General features: G+C 43.6%; 1 protein-coding gene across 10 annotated transcripts in view; it reads left to right on the forward strand.

Annotated features, from left to right (window-relative positions):
• srcin1b (SRC kinase signaling inhibitor 1b) overlaps positions 1-23665 on the forward strand; it is a 124552-nt gene that overhangs the window by 88787 nt on the left and 12100 nt on the right. For 7 of the 10 annotated variants that reach the window (XM_074618897.1, XM_074618902.1, XM_074618900.1 and 4 more), the window contains 13 exons: positions 1296-1467; positions 7103-8082; positions 9094-9183; positions 10754-10794; positions 11032-11055; positions 13807-13967; positions 14284-14459; positions 14554-14684; positions 16976-17123; positions 19369-19678; positions 20261-20600; positions 20688-20830; positions 23400-23552. In XM_074618897.1, the coding sequence (XP_074474998.1) occupies positions 1296-1467; positions 7103-8082; positions 9094-9183; positions 10754-10794; positions 11032-11055; positions 13807-13967; positions 14284-14459; positions 14554-14684; positions 16976-17123; positions 19369-19678; positions 20261-20600; positions 20688-20830; positions 23400-23552 (2869 nt within the window). The remainder of the gene's footprint in view (positions 1-1295; positions 1468-7102; positions 8083-9093; positions 9184-10753; positions 10795-11031; positions 11056-13806; positions 13968-14283; positions 14460-14553; positions 14685-16975; positions 17124-19368; positions 19679-20260; positions 20601-20687; positions 20831-23399; positions 23553-23665) is intronic. The other 3 variants (XM_074618899.1, XM_074618906.1, XM_074618898.1) reach the window with 2 other exon arrangements.

Genomic DNA, 23665 nt, shown 5'->3' on the forward strand with positions numbered 1-23665 from the left:
CTCGATACCTGGCTTCACTAAAACCTAACAAACGAGATCCCGCTAAGCGGTCCTACGATGGTGGTTATCAACTCGGTAAATCAACCCAGGGTTTCTCAGTCTGGCTGTGAGCGCGTTCACATGAACGGGGCGGTGTTTGCAGCATCTGACCAATCACAGACACGGACAAGTCTACAGATTTGCAGACAGACAGGCAGAGCGGCACATTTTACAAAGGAAGAGCGAACTATATTAGACTAATAGGAAGAAGTTAAACACGTAATCCAGACTAAAATGAACACAGTTGAAGCTGCTAAATGTAGGAAGGACAGCTGGCAAAAGAAAAAACTCCCGATGTGTGAATGCGTAAATTAACAGACTTATTAATTTAACGCAACACTCACAAGTCAGATAGTATCGTCTAAATATATACATTTTTTGGAAGTGTAATGGATGAAAGGATTACACTTTATTATGCCCTTTAACACTGATTAGGCGTGTGTGACCATTTCAGCCTTCTTTCAGCTGCGTCCCTGTCTCCGGCGCTGTGAAACGGACTCAAGAGCGAGTAAGAAAATAAGTATGAAAACATAATTCAAAGCGGTAAACAATCACAGCAATAAATCCAGCTGTTCTTCCTGCATCTGTCAGTTTAAACGGTGTTGTTTTTAGTCTGGATTATGACTTAAACTTCTTCATATGTGTGTAATATTATCATACGATCCCCGCACAGAGCTCTGATTGGTCAGTAGGCGGTGCTTTTATACGAGTTGATCTCTTATCTGGAACATAACCTGCTACGGAGCAGGTTAGCTGTTCAGCATCAGTTACCATGGTGATCTACCCAGCATCAGTTACCATGGTGATCCACCTTCGTAGGACGGAAAACCCTGAAGGGTTAAACCTGAAGTTACTTCGCTAATGCCAAATCCTGCTTCGTATTACAGGCCTCTGGTTTTGCAGTATGTGATATTCCTCAACATGTGTATATTCAACAATTGGGTCCAAAGATCAATAGGTATTTTCATTACGGTGCTAGTTATAGGTTTTCTGTATAATGCGATACACATAAATTCACATTGTTATAGTCAGCAGGACTCTCTTTACTCCACACTCACATTATGATGAATTCAATACGAGGCTGCGTCCAGTTGATTCTCTCTTTAATGGCGCCTCGTGCAGTTTAAAGACCTTCCCGTTCCCCTGCTCGTCTGCACATCACTGGTTATTAGCGGGTAATAGGTGCTGAAATTGTCTTTGCGAGGACTATTTATCAGTGTTTGATTTTTTTTGTTTTGATGATTATTGATGTCCAGGTCTCCCAACACGGCTCTGCTGATCAAAGACGAGACCCGTAATGTCTTCTATGAGCTGGAGGACCCGCGGGACGTTCAGGACCGCTGCGTAATTAAGATTTACTGCAAAGAGCCCATCTACGGCACCTACCCCGGACACCAACACCCACACCTGGCCAACGGAGACCTGCGGGTACGTGTTAGTGTGTCATTTTGTTCCTCCATCTTCTGTCAATGATGTAAACAAGTCCTTTCACAGCTCTTAAGAGAAGGACTGACGATGTTTTTACAGTATTCGTCTGCATTAGCTTTACATTATTGTGGTGCCAAAATATAAAGTGATGCAGAGAAAATGATCCTGCGTCAGTCACAGTCACCTTTTCCTTCGTTACCAATTCATTCTCCGTGCAGCTGGCTTATGACTCATAGATTAGGAAGCGAGACAAACACTTGTCTCTTTCTGGCAGATAGCAGCCAAACCAAATCATCCCACCAATAAAACACTTAATGTCATTCTTCCCCCTCGCCGGTATTCATCTCCCACATATCACTGATATTACTTCTGTGTTTACAAACACTAGTTTGCGTTGCGTAATGTGTCCATGCATAAGTTAGTCTGATCCACTCTGTGAGAGTGAGTCATGTGACCTTACTTACTCCAGCACTACTGCTCCTGGACCGGCGCCAGTACTTCACATCAGCAGTGTGCTGACTCGGCTGGATGCCGGCAGACTGTAAAATAGCATAAACACCATTCGGAGATGATAGACTGTGGTCCGGTTCATCTGAGGACTGAGTGTGGTTGTTGTTGTTGTAGTAGAAGTATTGGTAAATGGAAAATGGACTGCACTTACTGTATGTAGTGATTTTCACACACAAACACACCGTGATGGTAGAGCAGCGCAAAGTGCTAGCAACACGGATGGATTACTAAACGGGCCTACCGGGCACAGGACACACTACCATACCATACCATACCATACCATACCATACCATACCACAAATAAACACACAATGACTATGAACAGAGGCAAGACAACCACAGAGACACTACGTAATTACAAATACACTCAAAACAACTACAAAGAGACTCAAAATGACTTCAAAAAGACACAAATGACTACAAAGAGACACAACGTAAATACAAAGAGACTCAAGATTACTTCAAAGAGACACAAAATAACTACAAGGTGACTCAAAACAACTACAAAGAGACTCAAGATTACTTCAAAGAGACACAAAGTAACTACAAGGTGACTCAAAACAACTACAAAGAGACTCCAGATGACTTCAAAAAGACACAAATGACCACAAAAGACACAAAGTAACTACAAGGTGACTCAAGATGACTTCAAAGAGACACAAAGTAACTACAAAGTGACACAAATGACCACAAAGAGACACAAGTTAACTACAAAGAGACACAATGTAACTACAAAGAGACTCAAAACAACTACAAAGAGACACAAAGAGACTCACAATGACTTCAAAGAGACAAAACCTAACTACAAAGAGACACAAATAACTACAAAGAGAAACAAAGAGACTCACAATGACTACAGAGACTCAAAACAACTACAAAGAGACACACAGTAACTACAAAGAGACTCACAATTACTACAAAGAGACGCAAAGAGAACCATAACGACCTTGCAAAGAGGCAAAACAACTCCAAAGAGTCACAAAGTAACTCCAAAGAGACTCAAAACAACCACAAAGAGACACAAAGACATTCACAATGGCTACAAAGAGACTCAAACAAATATAACTACAAAAAGAACAAAACAATTACAAAGAGACAGAAAAGCACAGAGAGATGCAAAAGGACTCTAAAGTGTGTGTGTCTGACTCTTTGTAGGAGAGGCAGCGTCTGTGCCCAGCGGCCCTCACCGGCTCATTGACTCATTGACTCATAATCCAGCCTGACTAGCACTAGAGGCCGCAGGAGGTAACAACACTACTCTAAAACATAATAGCTGTTAAATGACTTTAAGAAGAACTTTCCTATCCTCCTCCTCCTCCATCTTCATACCTGTAACATGCTCCTCCTCCTCCTCCATCTTCATACCTGTAACATGCTCCTCCTCCTCCTCCTCCTCCATCTCCATACCTGTAACAAGCTCCTCCTCCATCTTCATACCTGTAACATGCTCCTCCTCCTCCTCCATCTTCATACCTGTAACATGCTCCTCCTCCTCCTCCATCTTCATACCTGTAACATGCTCCTCCTCCTCCTCCATCTTCATACCTGTAACATGCTCCTCCTCCTCCTCCATCTTCATACCTGTAACAAGCTCCTCCTCCTCCTCCATCTTCATACCTGTAACATGCTCCTCCTCCTCCTCCATCTTCATACCTGTAACATGCTCCTCCTCCTCCTCCATCTTCATACCTGTAACATGCTCCTCCTCCTCCTCCATCTTCATACCTGTAACAAGCTCCTCCTCCTCCTCCATCTTCATACCTGTAACATGCTCCTCCTCCTCCTCCATCTTCATACCTGTAACATGCTCCTCCTCCTCCTCCATCTTCATACCTGTAACAAGCTCCTCCTCCTCCTCCATCTTCATACCTGTAACAAGCTCCTCCTCCTCCTCCATCTTCATACCTGTAACATGCTCCTCCTCCTCCTCCATCTTCATACCTGTAACATGCTCCTCCTCCTCCTCCTCCATCTTCATACCTGTAACAAGCTCCTCCTCCATCTTCATACCTGTAACAAGCTCCTCCTCCTCCTCCATCTTCATACCTGTAACATGCTCCTCCTCCTCCTCTTCCTCCGTCTTCATACCTGTAACATGCTCCTGTTCAGCAGCTCAGCTCTTATTGATGAGCCACAATAGGATTTTATTTGAATTCATCAGTCAGCTGCTGGCGAATTAGAAGAGGCATCAGCCTGATTAGCATGATTACTAATGCTGTATGCGTTTGGTTACAGCTGGAGCTAAATAAACCAGCGCCAGTAGACAGACAGAGCGCCTGATGTCACTCAGTTCTGCAGTGTTAGTGTTTTCTGTACGAGACCCTCGCATTTTGCTGCCGTCTAATTACAGAGTGATTATGGAAATGAGAAAGCGGTAATTTAAAGTGTTAGAGAGAATGCTGCTTTTATAGAATAAGATCAATTATAAACTAGATAAATGACATTACAGAGAAGCAGCAGACATATGCAGCGCAAAAATGAATTTGCATGCTAAGCAGCCGAGATGAAGCGAGCGTTGTCGACAGCGGGGCGTTTCTGACGTGTTTTTGCCGTCAATCAGACACCCCTGGGTCTTTGTGTTTACATGTGTGTGTGTGTGTGTGATTGCTTTTCTGCATGCAGATTTGCATGAATCACAGCCGCCCGCTAATGGTGTAGAGGTCAACTGTTTGTGTCTCCCACGTGGTCGGTCGTCAGCTCTGAAACCTTCCTGGCGTTTTACAGCCTTATCAAACCGGGAGGCTTACCTTGAGTTTTATGTGTGTGAGGTACAAGGTGAGTGATAGGACGAGTGTGTGTGTGTGTGTGTGTGTGCGTGTGCGTGTGTGTGTTTGTGAGCTTATTGAACCCTAGCCAGCAGAGCCAAGATTATTCCCTGATTGCAGCCCATGAAAGCATGACCGGGATTACTGTGAGTCCATCCCATCCCGGGTCTGGAGGACAGGCTGTGGTTAAGGATGAGATTGATTGGCAGATTTTCCTCAGCGGGAGAAAAGGCCGGTTTTGAACGGCGCCACGGGACGAAGCTTTCGCTACCCTGCGATAGATGACTTGTTGGAGGTGGAATGAAACGTCTTGTATGTCTTCAGTTAGTGTCGATGCGAGGCTGTTGCTAAGATACAAGATGGAAGATGATGGCACTCGAGTCATTAGTCTGCTGCGAGGCGGTCCACGGGGGTGTTGTTGTAAGAGGCCTAAGGGTTATTATGTGGAAATATTGGTTTTTCAATTTGCATCGTCTCCAGGAGATAGCGCCGTGCGTCACGAGCAATTACAGTGTTGTCTTCTTCTGCGTCTCCTTGCTGTATCTATTACTCTTGGCTGGTATCCTCCCAACACTCTCCGCTATGCTCTCTGACATTTTTGGGATTGATGCCAAAAGATAAACCCTTCATGCTCGGCCCGTCAATAAGCTATCAAGTGCAACTTAAAACGCACTTAAGAGGGCAATTTGAAGTGTTTCCCGTCAATCTCGAAGCTGCATCTCTGAGTTGCTGTAAAATGTTACAGTAAACTGCACTTTAACTGACTAATGCCGAGCAATTTTATTTATTTTTCTGATAAAAGAATGTATATAATAAAATAGAATTTCAAGGGTAAAGCAAAATTACATGTACAATATGATGAAGGCTCGTATTTACCAACCAAAACACTTCTACCTCAGAGGAGGACGTGAGAGTTACTGCAAGTCAGTTCATTTATTTTTATATAGCGTCAAATCATAACAGAAGTTATCTCAACATGCTTTTCATATTGCCCTCTATAGTACTTGATTTTATACATCTAACACAGTGTCCATACAACACAGAACCTTCCCCCAAATTGAACATATGGGTCAGAGGTCAAGGGACCTTTCTGAAAATGACCATGACAGTTTTTTCTCGCCAAAATTTAGCACAAGTTTGGAGCGTTATTTAGCCTCCTTCACAACAAGCTAGCATGATGTGGCCCGCTTCAATCTAGAAATTGCAGGTTGCGTTAATTAGTGGCGTTCTTGCGTTATTATCGCGTTAACTTTGACAGCCCTGGATTGTATTATGTTGGTTTATTCTGTGCACGGAGCATCTATCACAAATCTGTCCGTCCTGGGAGAGGGATCCCTCCTCTGTTGCTCTTCCTGAGGTTTCTTACGTTTGTTTTTCCCGACCAAGGGGTTTATTTTATTTATTTTTTCTTGATCTGAATCAAGGGTTTAAAGCCTCAGACACACCAACCCGACATCAGAGAACTAGCGGCAATGAAGGCCGCCTGTTGTGTCCCATCACGACAAGTTGCATTTTGAACACACCGCAAAGACCACAGCCGACGGCCAGTTAGCACGCATGCATGAGATGAAATAACTCTCCACACCAGCAGGCAACGGTAGTCTGTATTCATCATTCAGAAAGGGAAAACCGGAAGAGTGAGGACGGCGGATTCACAAGATGTTGTTATGATACGTACATGAAACTAAACGCCGCTTGCCGACCATTTACTCACTCACCACTTAGCTTCATTCCAGATGTTCATGGATTCAACACGCTGAATTGGACTAAAAAACGCCGACACGGGCAGACTAGAGCCGACGGTGCGGAACACACCGCAAAAACTAGGCCGACAGACGCTCCCCGACGGCCCCAAACTGTCTGACGGCCGACTGTCGGCTTGGTGTGTCAGAATCTTTAAAGATTGTAAATCGTCCTGAGGCAAATGTTTGATTTGCAAATCATTTGACTTGACTTGTGTTAATCCCATTGTTTAACAGTGTCTATATTAACACCACATCTTGCTTGGATTGTAAAGTGATTTGCATGCACACCCCGCTGTGAGGCTGTGGCCCTCTAACCCGTCCAAAACGCTCTAATTTCCCGGTTAATTACACTTCCTGTTAAGTTATGTGCCCTCACAGGTGGGGGATGTGTTACCTGGTTGTTATCCAGATAAACAGGAGCTGCAGGAGCAAAGTTTAATATTTATTGCTGCCAGAATTCTCGGCTGTAACGGACCCAAATCATCACAGAGTTTTAAAATTAACTTTTAATAAGTAAAATAATAAATATCTCTCCATCCATATTTAAGTACAGCAGAGATAAGTTCTTTGTTGATGATACTAACAGGTTGTATATGTGTTGTTCTTTATTCACAGAGGGAGATGGTGTATGCACCTCAGGACTCTCCACCCAACCGCCGCCTCAGCAACCCACCCATGTCTTCCCAGCATTCATCTTCCTCCGCCTCCCCTCAAGGCTCGCCGTCCCGCGCCCGCCTCCTCTACAGCGGCGGCAGGCCTTCCTCCTACGCCGGGCCACCCCACCACACCCACTCCCTGCCGCACCCGCACCCCCAACCGCACTCCCAACCGCACTCCCAGTCCCACCACTCCTCTCCCCACCAGCAGCCGCAGCTCCACCAGCCCCATCACACTCAGCAGGCCTTCTGCACCTCCTCCAGCGCCATCCTGGAGCGCAGGGACGTGAAGCCCGACGACGAGGTGGGGGGATCCAGGACCATGGTGCTGCTGCGGGGAGACGAACGCGGCGGAGGGGGGATCTACGCGGACCCCTACTCTCTGGGCCCGGACACGAGTCGGCTGAGTATGGCAGGAGGTCCTCACTCCCCTCTACCAGCCAGAGCAGACCCCTATGGCTCCTTATACCGCCGTGGAGGTGGAGGGGGAGGAGGAGGTGGAGGTGGAGGAGGAGGAGGAGGAGGAGGTGCTGGGTCAATGCGTTCACTCACCTCCTACACAGCAGCCGCTTTACAAGGAGAGCTGATGGAAAGCGGCGCTCTCTACAGACCAGGAGGACCGCTTTATAACGACGCCTACGCTGCGTCTATGTTGGCCATGGGGCTGCGGGTTCCTCCTCCGTCCTCCCCGCAGAAGATACCCGACATGAGGGAGTCCTACGCCGGCACCATGCCCGGTCGGGGCTCCCCAGGGAGGCAGAGTTTGAGAAGGGACTCTGTGACCTCGTCTGTGTTCGGGGACAGTCCCAAAGCTCGGGGCCAGGGCCCAGGATTAGGTCTCACCTCAGAGCAGCTCTGCTTGATGGCCGGTCCTGGAGGGGAGGGAGGCGGCGCCGGAGGCTTCGGCTCTCCTCTGCTGGGAAATGAAACAGAGACCAGGTAGGACATATTTCTCAACACATACGGTACTATAGTTATTGATGAGTAGGTTTGTTTCTCCGGTCAGACCAGAAAGGACATGAGTCCTCGCAAAATAGGAGGTACAGGACACTTGGTGACATAGTTATTACTTACTACTGTGCCTTTCGAGTTAACTGGTGATAGTAAGCTATACTGTAACCAGTAACATGTCTGTGATGACTAGTCTGATAGCTCACCAAGATGGCACAATACCAGTTAACTATCTACCAGTTAGTGAGCTACAGCATGTAGCTCAGTCAGTAACTAGGACGTTCACACAGTTTGTTCATTTGTGTCATCATCCACTAAAGAACAGCTTATACTCGTGCCGAGCAGGGTTATCTAAAATTGGTTGGTGTGACACAGTTGATATGACACTTTTCGAATTTTTTTATGATATTCTTCAGACATTTTTCACATATTTTTTACAAATTTTTCACATAATGTTTCGACATTTTTCAGTCATTTTTCGAATATTTTTCAGACATTTTTTCATATATCTTTTACATACTTTTCTGATATTTTTTTCAAATAATTTTTGGACATTTTTTGGTTGGTTTGGAATTTTTTTTCCAAATATTTTTCAGAAATTTTTCGAATATTTTTCACATATTTTTGGGACATTTTTCAGACATTCTTCTATTTTTTTCAGACATTCTTCTAATTTTTTCAGACGTTTTTTCATATATCTTTTACATACTTTTCCGATATTTTTCAGTTAATTTTTGGACATTTTTTGGTTGGTTTGGAATTTTTTTTCCCACATATTTTCAGACCTTTTTCATATTTTTTCAGACATTTAAAAGATATTTTTCACATATTTTTGTGAAATTTTTTAGACATTTTTTCACATATATATTTGGGACATTTGTCACATATTTGTCACATATTTTTTGGACGTTTTGGCTGGGAGATTTTTCTAGTATTTATTATGCATTATGTATAGTAATGATGTTATAGTATTCTATGTGTCTCTGGTGTGTGAACCAGGGAGCGTATGGAGGCCATGGAGAAGCAGATAGCGAGCCTGACCGGGCTGCTGCAGAGAGTACTGAGCAGAGCGCCGGAGGCAGAAAGCCCGTAAGACATACACACACGCATGCACTCACACACACACACACACACACACACACACAGACAGACTACTTTATATATACAGACACGTTTGCCTCGACACACGCAAAGGCTGTGTTCAAAACCAATCCCTATCTTCCACCTAGTGCATTATATAAACACTTAACTTTTTATTTTTGTCACATACTACAACCTTTATACCACACAGAGGTATTCAATTAAAATTTAAAGATGTCCAGTCACTAAACTTTCCTCCCAGCAAAGGTTTGAATCTCATAATGTGTCTAAATTGCGTCCTATGGCCAAACGTTACCCGTACGTCTATCAGATACAAAACGTGCATTTCCATTTCATTTCAACGATAATTATTATTTTCAAAGTAGGACACTTATTGTTTGTTTTAAGTCTGTTGTCTCTTTGTTATGATTTGAGCATATTGTTTTATGCTAAATGCAGTACCTGTGAGGGTTTCTGGATCAATATCTGTCATTGTTTTGTGTTGTTAATTGATTTCCAATAACAAATATATACATACATTTGTATAAAGCAGCATATTTGTCCACTCCCATGTTGATAAGAGGATTAAATACTTCACAAATCTCCTTTTAAGGTACATTTTGAACAGATAAAAAATGTGCGATTAATCACGATTAACTATGGACAATCATGTGATTAATCGCGATTAAATATGTTAATCCATTGACAGCCCTAAAATAGATATATCTTTACCAAATATAAAATAAGTCCTAAAAAGAAAACAAGACAGAATCTTCAGAATAAAATAAATAAAAAGTGCCTAATCTAGAGGGCAGAGCTAATGTCAGCTGATAAAGCCCATTGGTTATTGTGTTAATTTAATTTAATTTAATTTTATTTTATTTTATTTTATTTTTTATATAATTGTATTTCATTTTATTGTATTTTTTTTAATATATTCATGTATTTATTTATTTATTTATTTATTTATTTATTTACTTATTTACTTATTTATTTGTTTGTTTATTATTTAATTTAATTTAATGTTATTTGATCTTAATTATTTATTTATTTACTGACAAACCTACCTCTTTGTACTGTACTGCTGCTTCGTATCTTTATTGTTTGTTTCTTTTATTTAGTCATGGAGATATAGGGTGGGTGGATGGGGGAGTGTTTACAAAATGAAAATGCACTAAGAAATGTCTTGTAACCTTGATGTTACGACACAATTTTGAACACAAATATTAAAAAAAGAGAAAGAAATTAGTCATGTGTTCAAATAGAGCGATACATACCGCCCTCAAAACTAGGAAAACATTACATAAAATACTTTTTGCTAAAAGTAAATTACTGTTAAATAACATGGCGTTTGTCAGCGATGTGGGGAAATGATTATGATTCATGTCCGAAATCTTAATTTACTGCCCGCTGCTGTTGATCACGAGGTGAACGAGTGATTTCAGACACTCTCACACCAGAATAAATCTGCAAGCGGCACATATATTCCCCACATTTGCCTCCGTATATCAATATCGTCTCAGCGGCTAAGTCGATGCTGTGCTCTGGCTATAAGTACTTTAACACTTGCCTCTTCCAGGGAGAAGATTGAGTCAGCCAGCGACTGCTCAGGAACTGACAGTAAGTGCTCACTACCAAGACAAACTATTTCCTATCACTGCCTGTCACTGCTCCCCACTGCTGCCTGTTTGATGGCCACATAAATTGGCTCTTCTTGCTCTCACAGAGCCGCCGCTATTTCATTTTCTCTGCATAATTCTCAAAGTGCCTCATATGTGATGGTAATGGCTGACTCTGCAGGCTTCTTCATGCTGTGTGTGTGTGTTGCTGCTGTGTAACCGCTGCTTCTTGTTTTAGCTGGACGAACTAAAAAAAAGAAAGGTAGCTATGTGTTCCTGAAGTGTCTGGTACCTGTTTCCCTCGTCTACCCCTTCTCATGTGGTCTTTAAATATCTCTGTTAGCTTCTAAGAAGTGTCTGAATGTGTGTCGTCCTGAAGGATTTACCTCCCCTCTTCTCAGATGGGCTCCTTCACTTCCCCTCCTTCCTTCCTTCCTTCCCTGTCGTCTTGAGTCACAAACCACTCGAGTTGCATTAATCCTAAAACAATATCAAGGTTTTCCTCCTCTTCATTTTGTCCTGAGTTATGTTACATGTTCAGAAAAGTGCTGATGAAACTGAATAGATTTCTTTAGATGAAATGTTGAGTTTGAGCCGTTGTGTGTCTGTTTTATATCCAAGAGGAATCAAATGAATGTTCTCTTCTTATCTGATTACACTGGAAATATTTGATCTAATGTCAAATTATAGATAAGCTGGGTGTTTTTAATCTGCTGTGATTTAGAATGGACTTTAGTTTTGTTTTGTTGAACATTTATTTAAACTATAATTTCAGTGAAACTTCATCTCTGTATGTTTCTATCTCTTTCCTGTTGAGATCAGATATGTATCTGTGAAAGTTTATATTTCCAGTGTATATTTTAGTCCGATAGACTCAGACTGTTCTCTGGACTGTCAGGACGTTCCTCTTTATTCATCTGAACTGGTGAGGCAGCAGAAAATCATTTTGGTAACGATGAACACTGTGCCAGTCAGATGTTTCTCTGAGGGAACGTTCACATGCTGGTTTTCTGCGCCCTCAAATCCATTGTTGTCAATTTAGACGTGTGGGAAAAAACGCTGTCGCAAGCGTTTTTCCAATCGGCTGTTTTTCAGGGCAGGACAGCTGCACCCCGAGATAATTATAGTTTGTCATTTTGACCATGAAAGGTTGGAGTCGAGGTGGACATTGTTCAGTTTCAGAGAGCTGTTTTGGGCTTTTTTAGAGAGATCTGAATTATGAGGTTCTGATGTTTGTTTTTAATGAAATCGCAATACTGCTCTATTCTTCTTCTTCTTCTTCTTCTTCTTCTTCTTCTTCTTCTTCCTCTTCTCCTCCTCATCCTTCTTCTTTTGCTCCTCCTCCTCCTCCTCCTCTTCATCCTCCTACTCCTCCTCATCCTACTACTCCTCCTCATCCTTCTTCTTCTTCTCCTCCTCCTACTCCTCTTCATCCTTCTTCTTCTTCTTCTCCTCCTCCTACTTCTTCCTCTTCTCCTCCTCCACCTTCTTCTTCTTCTTCTCCTCCTCCTCCTCCTACTCCTCCTCATCCTTCTTCTTCTCCTCCTCCTCCTCCTACTTCTTCCTCTTCTCCTCCTCATCCTTCTTCTCCTCCTCCTCCTCCTCCTCCTTCTTCTCCTCATTCTTCTTCTTCTTCTTCTTCTCCTCCTCCTCCTCCTACTCCTCCTCATCCTTCTTCTTCTTCTCCTCCTCCTACTCCTCTTCATCCTTCTTCTTCTTCTTCTCCTCCTCCTACTTCTTCCTCTTCTCCTCCTCCACCTTCTTCTTCTTCTTCTCCTCCTCCTCCTCCTACTCCTCCTCATCCTTCTTCTTCTCCTCCTCCTCCTCCTACTTCTTCCTCTTCTCCTCCTCATCCTTCTTCTCCTCCTCCTCCTCCTCCTCCTTCTTCTTCTCCTCATTCTTCTTCTTCTTCCTCTTCTCCTCCTCATCCTTCTCCTACTCCTCCTCATCCTTCTTCTTCTTCTCCTCCTCCTACTTCTTCCTCTTCTCCTCCTCCACCTTCTTCTTCTTCTTCTCCTACTCCTCCTCATCCTTCTTCTCCTCCTCCTCCTCCTCCTCCTTCTCCTCATTCTTCTTCGTCTTCTCCTCCTCTTCCTTCTTCTTCTTCTTCTCCTCCTCCTCCTCTTCCTTCTCCTTCTTCTCCTCTTCCTTCTTCTTCTTCTTCTCCTCCTCCTCCTCTTCCTTCTCCTTCTCCTCTTCCTTCTTCTTCTTCTCCTCCTCCTCTTCCTTCTTCTTGTTCTTCTCCTCCTCCTACTGGATATGGATATGACGATCAGATGCTGGTCAGAGTTTCTAGGATGTAAACTGCAGCTGAAGTGTCGTCACCTTGTCTTCAGACGTGTTGCTCTGAGGTGTTTGAGATACTTTCAGCCAGCGTGTCGGCGTCCAGACTTGAAATGCAACTCTTAAATCTGTTTATGGATTGATTGTCCTGTAGTTATTCTCCCTCTGTCTCGTTCTGCATGATGCGTGTGACTCAACTCCCTAATTACTGTCGGCATTCATCGTCATTTCAAAGGATTATGTGAGCCGGAGACGCTCACACATCGGGGCTGTCAGGGGACTCTTTTAGAACGAGAAACTTGGATGTAGTGGAAATGCAGTTTTTCACTACTGATCCCGTTTGTCCCTGAAGTCCTCCCATGCTGTTCATCATTGTTAAGTCTACGTAAGACTGTAATCTCCACCCCTGACCTACAGCTCAGATAGAACTTGTCCTGAATTGCTGCCAAATCCTGGAACAACAGATATCCTCGTATCCAGTCAGACAAATTGTTTATCTGCTGGATGGACTGTGTGAGGTCACGAGACACCAGTGTTTGGGGGATTTGTCTACTAAAAGAGTGAAGGTTTCTTTGATTCTTTAATTTCTCCCCTCAAGCGTTCATTTAAAAGCTTTTGATTTGCTGACAGTGTTTTTGGGACAACTTCTATTATCTCCTCTGAGCCCTGAAGGAAAACAAAGCTGAGAGAACGTCCGCTGAATTTAAAACCCTGCTTTCTTGTTGGGCAGTTCTGACACCGTCTGCTCCCCTGGCCCTGATGCCTCCTCCACCCTCGGGCGCCAACCAGCCGGTGACGGTGTCCCGTCTGCAGATGCAGCACCACCTACAAGGCCTGCAGCAGAACACCAACGCACTGCGCAAACAACTGTCGCAGCTACGCAACATGCAGGTGTGTGCATGAGAACGGTGCAGTTTACAAGTGCAAACACTCAGTTGCCAGTTTATTAGGTACACCTATCTTAAAGTAATGCAGTCTAATACAACAGACCTGCAATAAATCTACCCTTCATGATGTTCAGTTTTGTTTAGAAAGGTGTTGAGTAAACTTTATAGTAGGGCTGGTGATTAATTGATAATTAATCACACATTTTTATCAGTAAAAAATATAGTATATTAGTGCACGTCTGCTCATCCAGTTGAGTCAAACCAGGTTAAGATGCACCTGACTGTCAGGTCAAATAAAGCACGTTGTCATTGTGTCCCAGCTGGAGAACCAGGACTCGGTCTTGTCCCTGCTGAGGCAGACGGAGTCGGAGCTGAGCCTCATGATGCTGGACGCCATGCGCACGCAGGAGGACCCGCTCCAGAGACAGCGCCTCCTGGTGGAGGAGGAGAGACTCAAGTACCTCAACCAGGAGGAGCTGCTCATCCAGCAGCTGCAGTGAGTTCAGAGATTCATGCAACACGAGCACAATGAATAAAAGTAGATGTACTGAGTGATCTGAATCTGTGGTTTATTCTCCGGTCCTCCACAGTGACCTGGAGAAGTCGGTGGAGGAGCTGCAGAGGAACTCGTCGGTGAATCACGGCCTGGTGACGGAGCATGATGTGGAGCAGAAGAGCAAAGAGCTGAGGATGCTGGGAGAGACGCTCACTGAGCTCAAGAGTAAGTGTTTAGACTGTAATCCTATTGCAGGTTTGCTCACCAGTCAGCGTGCTTCCCTCTCACTGCTTTCACCGTTAAATTGCATCAAATTTCAGAGCGGCTGGTTTCAAAAAGTCCAACTATTGCCTGGCTTCCTCTCACCGTCCCACCCTGCTGTTTCACCACCTCTGCTGCTGCCTCATTACACACAAGCATGTTCCTTTCTTCTTGCCGTCAACATCCCATTAAAAGACCAAAACCAATATGAATGCACCTCTAACAAGAACTGTGTGTGTATCAAAGCCTGATGTATCTTCCTCCTCTGAGCCGTAGAGATCCATTGTTGTGAACACACCGTCTTTCTGCCACAAATACTCACTAGATCACAAAATGTGGGTTAATCCGCCGCTGAAAATAGTCCCCAACAAATGCACATTTCCTCCTGTTAGTCTGGTAAAATCTACAGTGACCAGCTGGTTTAGGTTCAGATGTACTGATCCGATATGTAGTTATTATTATTATTATTAAACAGCTGTTTACTGCTGACCATGTATGGATGTGATGATTACTATCTTTGTTGTTTGGCCTGGCTCAGGTTAAACCTTTTATAAAACATGAACTAATACATACAGAGAATGAATGTAGTAGAACTTTCTGTTATTATTCAGTTTGACTTGTTGGATTTTCCGCTGTGAAATGTTGCCAAATGACTGACATGTTCCTGGCTCTGACTACCGTTACGCTCTCCACCAGCACCACACTGTTGTTGTTTGCTGTCGTCACCAGACAAACTACCTGAAATCAGTTCTTCTTCGCTGCTCTAAGACAGTAGCCGCCGTTGGCAGCCGTGATACATCCAGGGCGACAGCACAATGAAGGCGACTGTTGTGGAGCGGCGAATAGAAGAACTAATTTCCGGTTAAAGAAGTTATTTTTTTCTGGGTTAATAAATGATGGTATCTAGGGATGCACCGATAACACTTTTTTACAGACTCAGTGCAAGTACAAGTACTTACATTTGGGAACTCGCTTATACCGAGTACCGATACGAGCACTTCTCTGTGCCAAAAGACCCTCGTTAACGGCCAGCTGGAGGGTGTGAGCGACACACGGCAGGTTTGGGAGTCCGCCTTGTATGCGGGACTCGGTATCGGTATCGGTGAATCACTAATGGTATCGGATCGGTGCATACACCACGCTGCTGGAGGGAAGGGAGACACAGGAGAACCAGAACCAGGACTGAGCAGGGCAGACTGTCAGACCATGCTGCAGTAAAGCGAGAGGTTTTCTAAAGGGGACTCTGGTGCTCGGAAACACTACCGCTTTTGTCCAAAGGGACCGCCAAAATCAACACAAAATGAAAGTTCCTAGTAGTAGCCAAGGAGAGTGAAAAGGGGGAGAGGGTGCGCGTCATCAACGCTTCATATCTTTGGGGTAAAACACGGTAAAAGTTATCAGTAAAAGCTGAGCTGCAATCGCTGAAATTGAGCCAATCGCAATGCACGACTGCAGCTCCAGTTACACTGCACATGTAACCTTGGTCCACACTGGCATTGGTAGTAGCTGTATTCTTCTTGCTGCATGTATTACAGTACAGTTCTTAAAGCACAGCTACTGTATGACGGTGTAAATACTAACTTGCTTCAACATGAATCTACTCATGTGCAGTACTGCATTCGTATTTTCGGGTCACAGTTCATGTACACGGACTGCTGAAATACTACGTGTACAGTATGTCAAACTGATGTTATACAAAGTCAGAGATGAATATTTATGAATCTTCTCAAATATTCATGAAGTTTCCGGTTTAGCCTCTTGTCCTGCTCCTCTGACCTGTGTACTCCCACTCTCCATCTGGAATATTAACGAGTACTTCCTCTTATAGCTCCGGCTATAATAATATTAGCATGATCGCCTGGCGCCTACTAATGAGCATTGATTTAGTATTTGAGTGGCAGTTGGAGAGTTTTTCAGGACAGCTGAGCGTCCAACGTTTCAGAGACTGGCTGTGAAGCGTCCACACATCCTCCATCCTCCCACTGACGAACACAGACTGTGTTTTTTGTTACTGCTCGTCTAGCGTGCCCTTCCCTCTCACTTGGCCGACCTCCACCGAGTCCTCCTTCTGGATATGACAGGAAAAATCCAGCAGCTTCCAGATAGCTGCGACAGAAACACCATCCTGTCTCCTCCTCCATTGTTCCACACATCATTATCTCAACACATCCTCTCTGACAATGCCACTCTCTCTTCTTCATCCGTCTGTCTCTCCCTCCTCATCCCTTGTCTCTCTCTCTCTTCCTCCCATGCAGACCAGTTCCCCAGCCTGCAGAGTAAGATGCGGGTGGTGCTGAGGGTGGAGGTGGAGGCGGTTAAGTTCCTGAAAGAGGAGCCTCACCGCCTGGACGCCCTGCTGAAGCGCTGCAACACCATGACGGATGCGCTCAGCACGCTCCGCAGGTAAACATATCAAACGCTCCTCACATAATATCTTAATATCTTATTAAAGCAGGTCAGGTCACACAAACCACGTTTTCTCCTCCTGTAGACGTCTTAACGGGGATTTAAGATTCAGACCTCACACTAAAACCTGAGTTTCAGTATGACACCAAAATGATTCCTTATTTTGGGAAATATAAACATGTTTTTGTTAATTTATCTTTATTTGTTTGCTTGCACTATAAAATATTAGGACTGTCAATTGATCGTGATTAATCACAAATAACATGAAATTAAATTAAATTAAATTAAATAATAAACAAATAAATAAATAAATAAGTAAATAAATAAATACATACATAAAAGAATAAATACAATAACATGAAATTAAATTATATCAAATTAAATAAAATTAAATAAAATTAATAAAATTAAATAATAAACAAAATAAATACAATAACATGAAATACAATAAAATAAGAATAAAAACACATTGGGCTTTATCAGTTGACATTAGCTCTGCCCTCTAGATTAGGCACTTTTATTTATTTTATTCTGAAGATTCTGCCTTCTTTTCTTTTTAGGACTTATTTTATATATGGTAAAGATATATCTTTTTAGGATTTAAATACAAATGATCAGGGATAAACATGTTTTTCTAGAATTTTGTCGTTAAAAAAATGTTGTAAACGTAATTGAATGCAACGTAAAAGTGGCGTCGAACATTTGACACAGACATTTGCCCGTTCATGTTGTGTTTTATATGAGAAATGAAAAATGACTTCTGACGTATAAACAAAGCAACAAATAGTCCTGAAGGGGAGAATGTGCCGTCTGAATACTGAGAGCTCCATCAGAGGTTTACTGAGAGCATCACTCAGTGTTAGAGATGTTGTGGTCAGAGTGAGTTCATCAGACGGCATGTCTCATCACAGCATGTTGTTAACGAGGTTGTTGAGAATCTGTATTGTTGAAGTGTTTTATTTTAGTGCCGATACGATACCAGAGTTTCAGCGCTGATATCAAACTACATGCAACAAAATCCTTGTTTTAATCCGACGAAAGAAGCTCTTAAATGTTGTCTAAACACCAGCAGCTCAGCCTCAATGAAATAGTCTAAATCAGGAACCATCTGATCAAAGAATCAGTAAAACAAGATTACAAATCTCACCAAACATTTGATGGCGAGCCTTCAGTACTTGAGTTTACAGTACAACCATGTCTCATAGTGTAATTCCCTGCAGATAAAGTCCTTTAGTACTGGGCTCCAGACTCACTTATCCACTGGTAGCACATGATTTGGTCATTTTGATGCTACATTTGAACATTTTTACAAGGGTATTTTAAGTTAGTGCTGACACCATTAGTTGATTAATCTATTAGTTAGTCAACAGAAAATACATTTTCAACAGTTTTGATAATAGATCGCAACCGTTTTTCACTATTTTCTGACATTTTGAAACGAATGAATCATTAAAAACATAATCCGGTAATAAAGATAACGCCCTGGTGGTCGAGAGGGTTTTAAGGCGCCGACTATGAATTGCCAACATCGCAAATTTGCGTCCCGCTGCTGGAGACTTATGCTACGTTCACACTACGTGCGACAAAAGCAACTAGAATGGCACTCGGAGAGCGCAGACCTCCGCCAAGGTACGTGACTTTAAAAACAGATCACAGCTCACAGCTGGCGGTACCGTGAGGTGGTCGGCTTGTTATTAACACGGTGTGTTTCCGTGTAACGTATCGGTGGATGCCTCTCTCATTCAGCAGCCTTGTTATGTCTGTATAATGTTACACTACGTCGTCTCTCATCCCGTCAGCTACCGCTTTTTTCTTTCTCCATCAAACAAACAAACCAACAAAGCAACGCCGGTGAAAACATAACCTCCTCCAAGCCCTTTGGCCGTTTAGGTAACATAACGGTCAGCGTGGCCAGCTACGTTGTCGCAGAGTCGCCGTCGAAGTGTTGCTCAAACACTCGTTGACGTAGTTATGACGTTAAAAAGCACTGGGGACTATCTAACGGCGTTGTTTTGGATGGAACAGAACAGGATGAATCAAAAACACCGTGCATCACGCCCATCAGTTTGTAGCTTCATGTCTCCGGCTTCCGTTGAAAACGACTCGTAGAATGTCGCTCGTAGTGTGAACACAGCTTTATGTTGTTAATGTTTCTGGTAAATTGAGTGTATTCTATCTTTTTATTTCTTGTAGCTCCTCTAACAGAGTCCAGGACCTTCATGGTGTCCTGTGTGTATTGTAGTCTCTTGTATCCCTCCTATATGTACAGACAAGTGACCGAGGGAGTGTGGAAGGGACCCGAAGACCTGTCGCAGAAGAGATCGGAGGATCGCATCTCCGACCTGGACATCCTGAACAGTCCTCCGCTCAGCCTCTCCGACCTGAGCACCGGCGCCGGCCTGGCCAACTGGATGCCCGCGTCCGCATGCGACGCGGACACCTCGGGCCCCGAGCAGGACATCCCGCTTTCCATGACCTTCAGGAACCGGGTTCTCGACGAGCTGCCGAGCCGGCGTCCTGGCGATAAGTCTGTGTCGGCCGAAGTCAGATTGGTAATCAGACGTTGTTTAGCCTCTTGAGCCTCTAGGGTACCAACAACTACCAGGTCTATCTGCATGATCTTGGTCTCTATGTAAATAAGATGACAAAAAAGAATCCAAAGTCAAGGTCATTCAATATAAAAACGAAAATATTATGAAGTAAAAATGCAATTTCTCGTGTGTTGGTTTTGTAACTAAAATGTTGAATTCATTTCCAAACAAATTTTTTTTAAGGCCTCGTCTTTTAGAAACTATTCAGAAAAAAGAGCACCACAGCATTTTATGACGTTTTTAATGGCAGAGTTTGAACACACCGGTACCGTGTTTGTCGGGTAAAAGAGGTGAAGTGTATTTTTCCTCATTCTTCTGTCACATTATTCAACACTGTGAATGTGTCGGGATTAGCCAGATGGCCAAACGTCCGTTTTCATTTGAAATCACATCTAACGGTGCTTAAATTTCTTATTGAGACCCCGATCACACACACAGCAGCAGTTTATTAATTCATAATTCATTCACGCTGCATGAATGTGTCTTAATTATGTTTTTTCCAGTTTGCAGCTCATCATTTGTCTATATCTGTATATGTGTCAGGCGGCAGAGCGGGACTGGGAGGAGAAGCGTGCCAGCTTGACCCAGTTCAGCGCCCAGGACATCAATCGCTTGCTGGAAGAGACCCAGGCCGAGCTGATGAAGGCCATCCCGGACCTCGACTTCGCTGCCAGGCACATCAACAAGCCCGTGGTGCCCCCCAAGCCCCAGATCACCATCCCAATCACTTCCACCACAGCGACCTCTCCTGCAGCCGGGACCACTGGGACCGCAGCCAACGCCGCTGCCTCCACCACGCCCGGCGGGGACCTGCAGCCCGGCAAAGTGCAGCTGGCCGCCCAGAAGCTGAACAGCATGGAGGGGGGTTCTCATCGAGGGTCGGGTGGGTTGGCTCTCATCAATGCAGTAAATTCATTTATGTTGTGATAAAGTTTTACAGGTGGTTCATGTGGTTGTCGTGTGTTTACAGTGGATCTCAACGTGGCCAGGTATCGTACAGAGAAGCCCTCCAAGTCTCCGCCGCCGCCTCCACCTCGCCGAAGCTTCCCATCGGCGCACGGCCTCACCACCAACCGCACCGGAGAGGTCATCGTCACCACCAAGAATATGAAGGTGAGATACTCTCAGGAACGTTTTTAGGGAGCAGACGAGGATGATGGCGTCGATTTCTGATCTACTTTGCAGTTGTGGAGGAAGTATTAAGGTCCTTTACTGAAATAAAAGTACTAATACCACACCATAAAGATTAGGGCTGGGACGATACACCTATCTCCTGATTGGATACTATCACGATACTTGATTTGCTTGCCGATTCGATATTACGATTTATTGAGATTTTTGTTAACTTTTTTAACACTAGACCATGAAGGGGAAAAAGTTGAATCATACACTTCTAGGGACTTTTATTTAAAAAAATATCTAAATTAATACATTAAAATGATTGTCAAATATATCAGTCATTGTCAGGAATTATTTATTACATTTCTTTCCAGCAACCAAAAAATCAAAGATTAAAGACAATTAATCACAAATTATTGGTATTTTCTTTTTAATCTATAAGGGACATGTAATGTTCTATACTTCTGGTGAATATAATCCAATCAATCTTATTTCCACAGATGTATTTTGTATATACAGTTCCCTTTGTTAACACCTTATTTTGAAAACCGGACGTAGTCCCACGTGTCTACTTCCTCTAACTTCTCCAAGGTGGTCTCTAGCTCTCCCGTCAGCTCTGTTCTCTTTATCCATCCATGGTCAGCTCCATCGGGGCCGTTTGAATGCATTTAACATAAATGTCAGTATATGGGTGCTCTACAGTCGTAACGTCGGCCTATTTGACCACGGAGACGAGAGCGACGGCCGGCTCGACCGCAACGTTGCAGCGATACGATAACGTTTCCTGTCCGTGACAGAGTTAGCATGCAGCTTTAGCCGTGATGTTTAGCTCTGCTTTTCCTGTCAATGTGTGAAACCCAAAGTGTTTCCATCCTTTACTGGATGTGTAGTGTTTACCACGCTGGATTTAACATGTGAGGATGCAGGTCGTATCAACGCTGACTCTCCAACGTTTCTACATTGTAGTTTCGTCTCGCTGCGGTTTGTTTTGGTTGACGGATACGGAACGGATATGACGTCACGTTACTCAGACTACAACAATAAAAGCGGTAACTTCTACTTCTACTTGCTGCTTCTAATAAACAGAATAAAATGTGTGTTTGTATCTCTCACAAATATACACACACATTATAAAAGGTGCCACGCTGGCCAAACCAGATGACTGGGATGCTGAATTCAGCCAAAGCAATGCTTCTTCACAAAACTAATGGAAACACGGGCTGGTTTAGTGACATTTTGCAGATGAAACACACCTCCATAGTGCTGGAGAATCTGTCTAAATCTGCTGCAGACCTTCCTGCAACATTATAAAAATCCATTTAAAAAACTCTGCCATGCACATACTGTGTGTTTTTAAACCCGGGGAGAGCTTTTAAGATGTGCAGCTTCACCTTGAAATACAGTCTCAGTGGTTTTCTATGTCGGGATTCAGAAACGTTCTGACCCACATATGAAGAAACCTGCTCTCACATGTTCAACAGAGTGAGATTCCTGTTGGCTGGAGGCAGTTTTAGGTTTTGGTTCTCAGGCGAGAACAAGCTGCTCCGAAGCCTCCTGATCTCCCTGATCGCTCTCTCTTTCTTTATCTGTGAGGAGATTTCACCTCCGTCTCCAGAAGAGTCTGAATCCTTCCAGGCTTTCATTCAACAAGCTGCTGAAAACCTTTTCTGATTCAACAATGTCAAGTGGGTCCTTATTAGATTAGATTTTTTTGGGGGGCACAGTTCATTCACACAGAAGTTCAGTTTGAGCCTGTTAAATGTGCTCAATAATAAACTTGCTGGAAATTTTCTGTTGAAGACGAAGGACACTCGACATCAATGAGTGGATCTGTGTGTTGATATCTGAGGTTACTGACACTCCGTCAGCGATCAGGACAAACAAACTGTGTTGCCAGATATCTGCATCACATCACTGTTACACTAAACTCTCAACGAGTCAGTCTGTTGTCCTGTGACCTTTACTGTCGATACACCCACAGTAGTTGTAGAAGCATTCCTGTTAAACTACGCTGAAAACTTTGCAATAGTCTGTCTGCTGACTCTGAGATCCTTGAGCAGAGATCGAACAACATTAGATGTTTTCACTGGTTTACCTCGCCGTCGGACAGCGTTTTCTGACGGGGAGCTGAAGCCGTTATCTATGCTCTCTTCAAAGCCACCAGACTCCATTGACAAAAACAATAATTGTACCTTGCAGAACGCAGGAGTTGCTGGTCTACTATACTCTCCAACCTTGAGACCTCAAAAATAGGGAGTATTTCAAACCAAAGCAGGAGGTCTGGAGGCAGGGGGAGAGTTTGTTTCCTGCATTCTGGTGACTTTTAAAGAGGACCTATTATGCTTTTGTGCTTTTTCCCTCTCTTTTATTGTGTTATATAGTTTTTTGTGCACGTTAAAGGTCTGCAAAGTTACAAAGCCCAAAGTCCAGGCCAGTCACAGCTGATCAGTCAATGACTGGGAGTATAAACCCAGTTTGGAGGTACAGACCTGCTGATAATCATGAAACTATGTTGTAACCATTCAGCTACCAGGTTGTTTAATATCTTTATTTTTCCTCTAAGATGGAAGAAGATGGCGACCTGCCTAAAACTCTGGTGAAGCTGCGGCGGACGCCCTGCGACACCCCTCGACCGGCCTCGACCCCGCCTGTGATCGCAGCGTCGGGCATTCGCGACGACGACGACGACGAAGAGAAGATTATTGCTGAGCTGGAGGTACGACACTCATGATAACTGATTTATTAGTTAGTAGAGGTTTATGTTGCTGATTTGTGCTGCTGATTTTTAGTGTGATAACATGTCTCTGCCACACTCTTTCATACGACCAC

The sequence above is a fragment of the Sebastes fasciatus genome, chromosome 20 (genome assembly GCF_043250625.1).
Source record: "Sebastes fasciatus isolate fSebFas1 chromosome 20, fSebFas1.pri, whole genome shotgun sequence".
Taxonomy (NCBI): Eukaryota; Metazoa; Chordata; class Actinopteri; order Perciformes; family Sebastidae; genus Sebastes; species Sebastes fasciatus.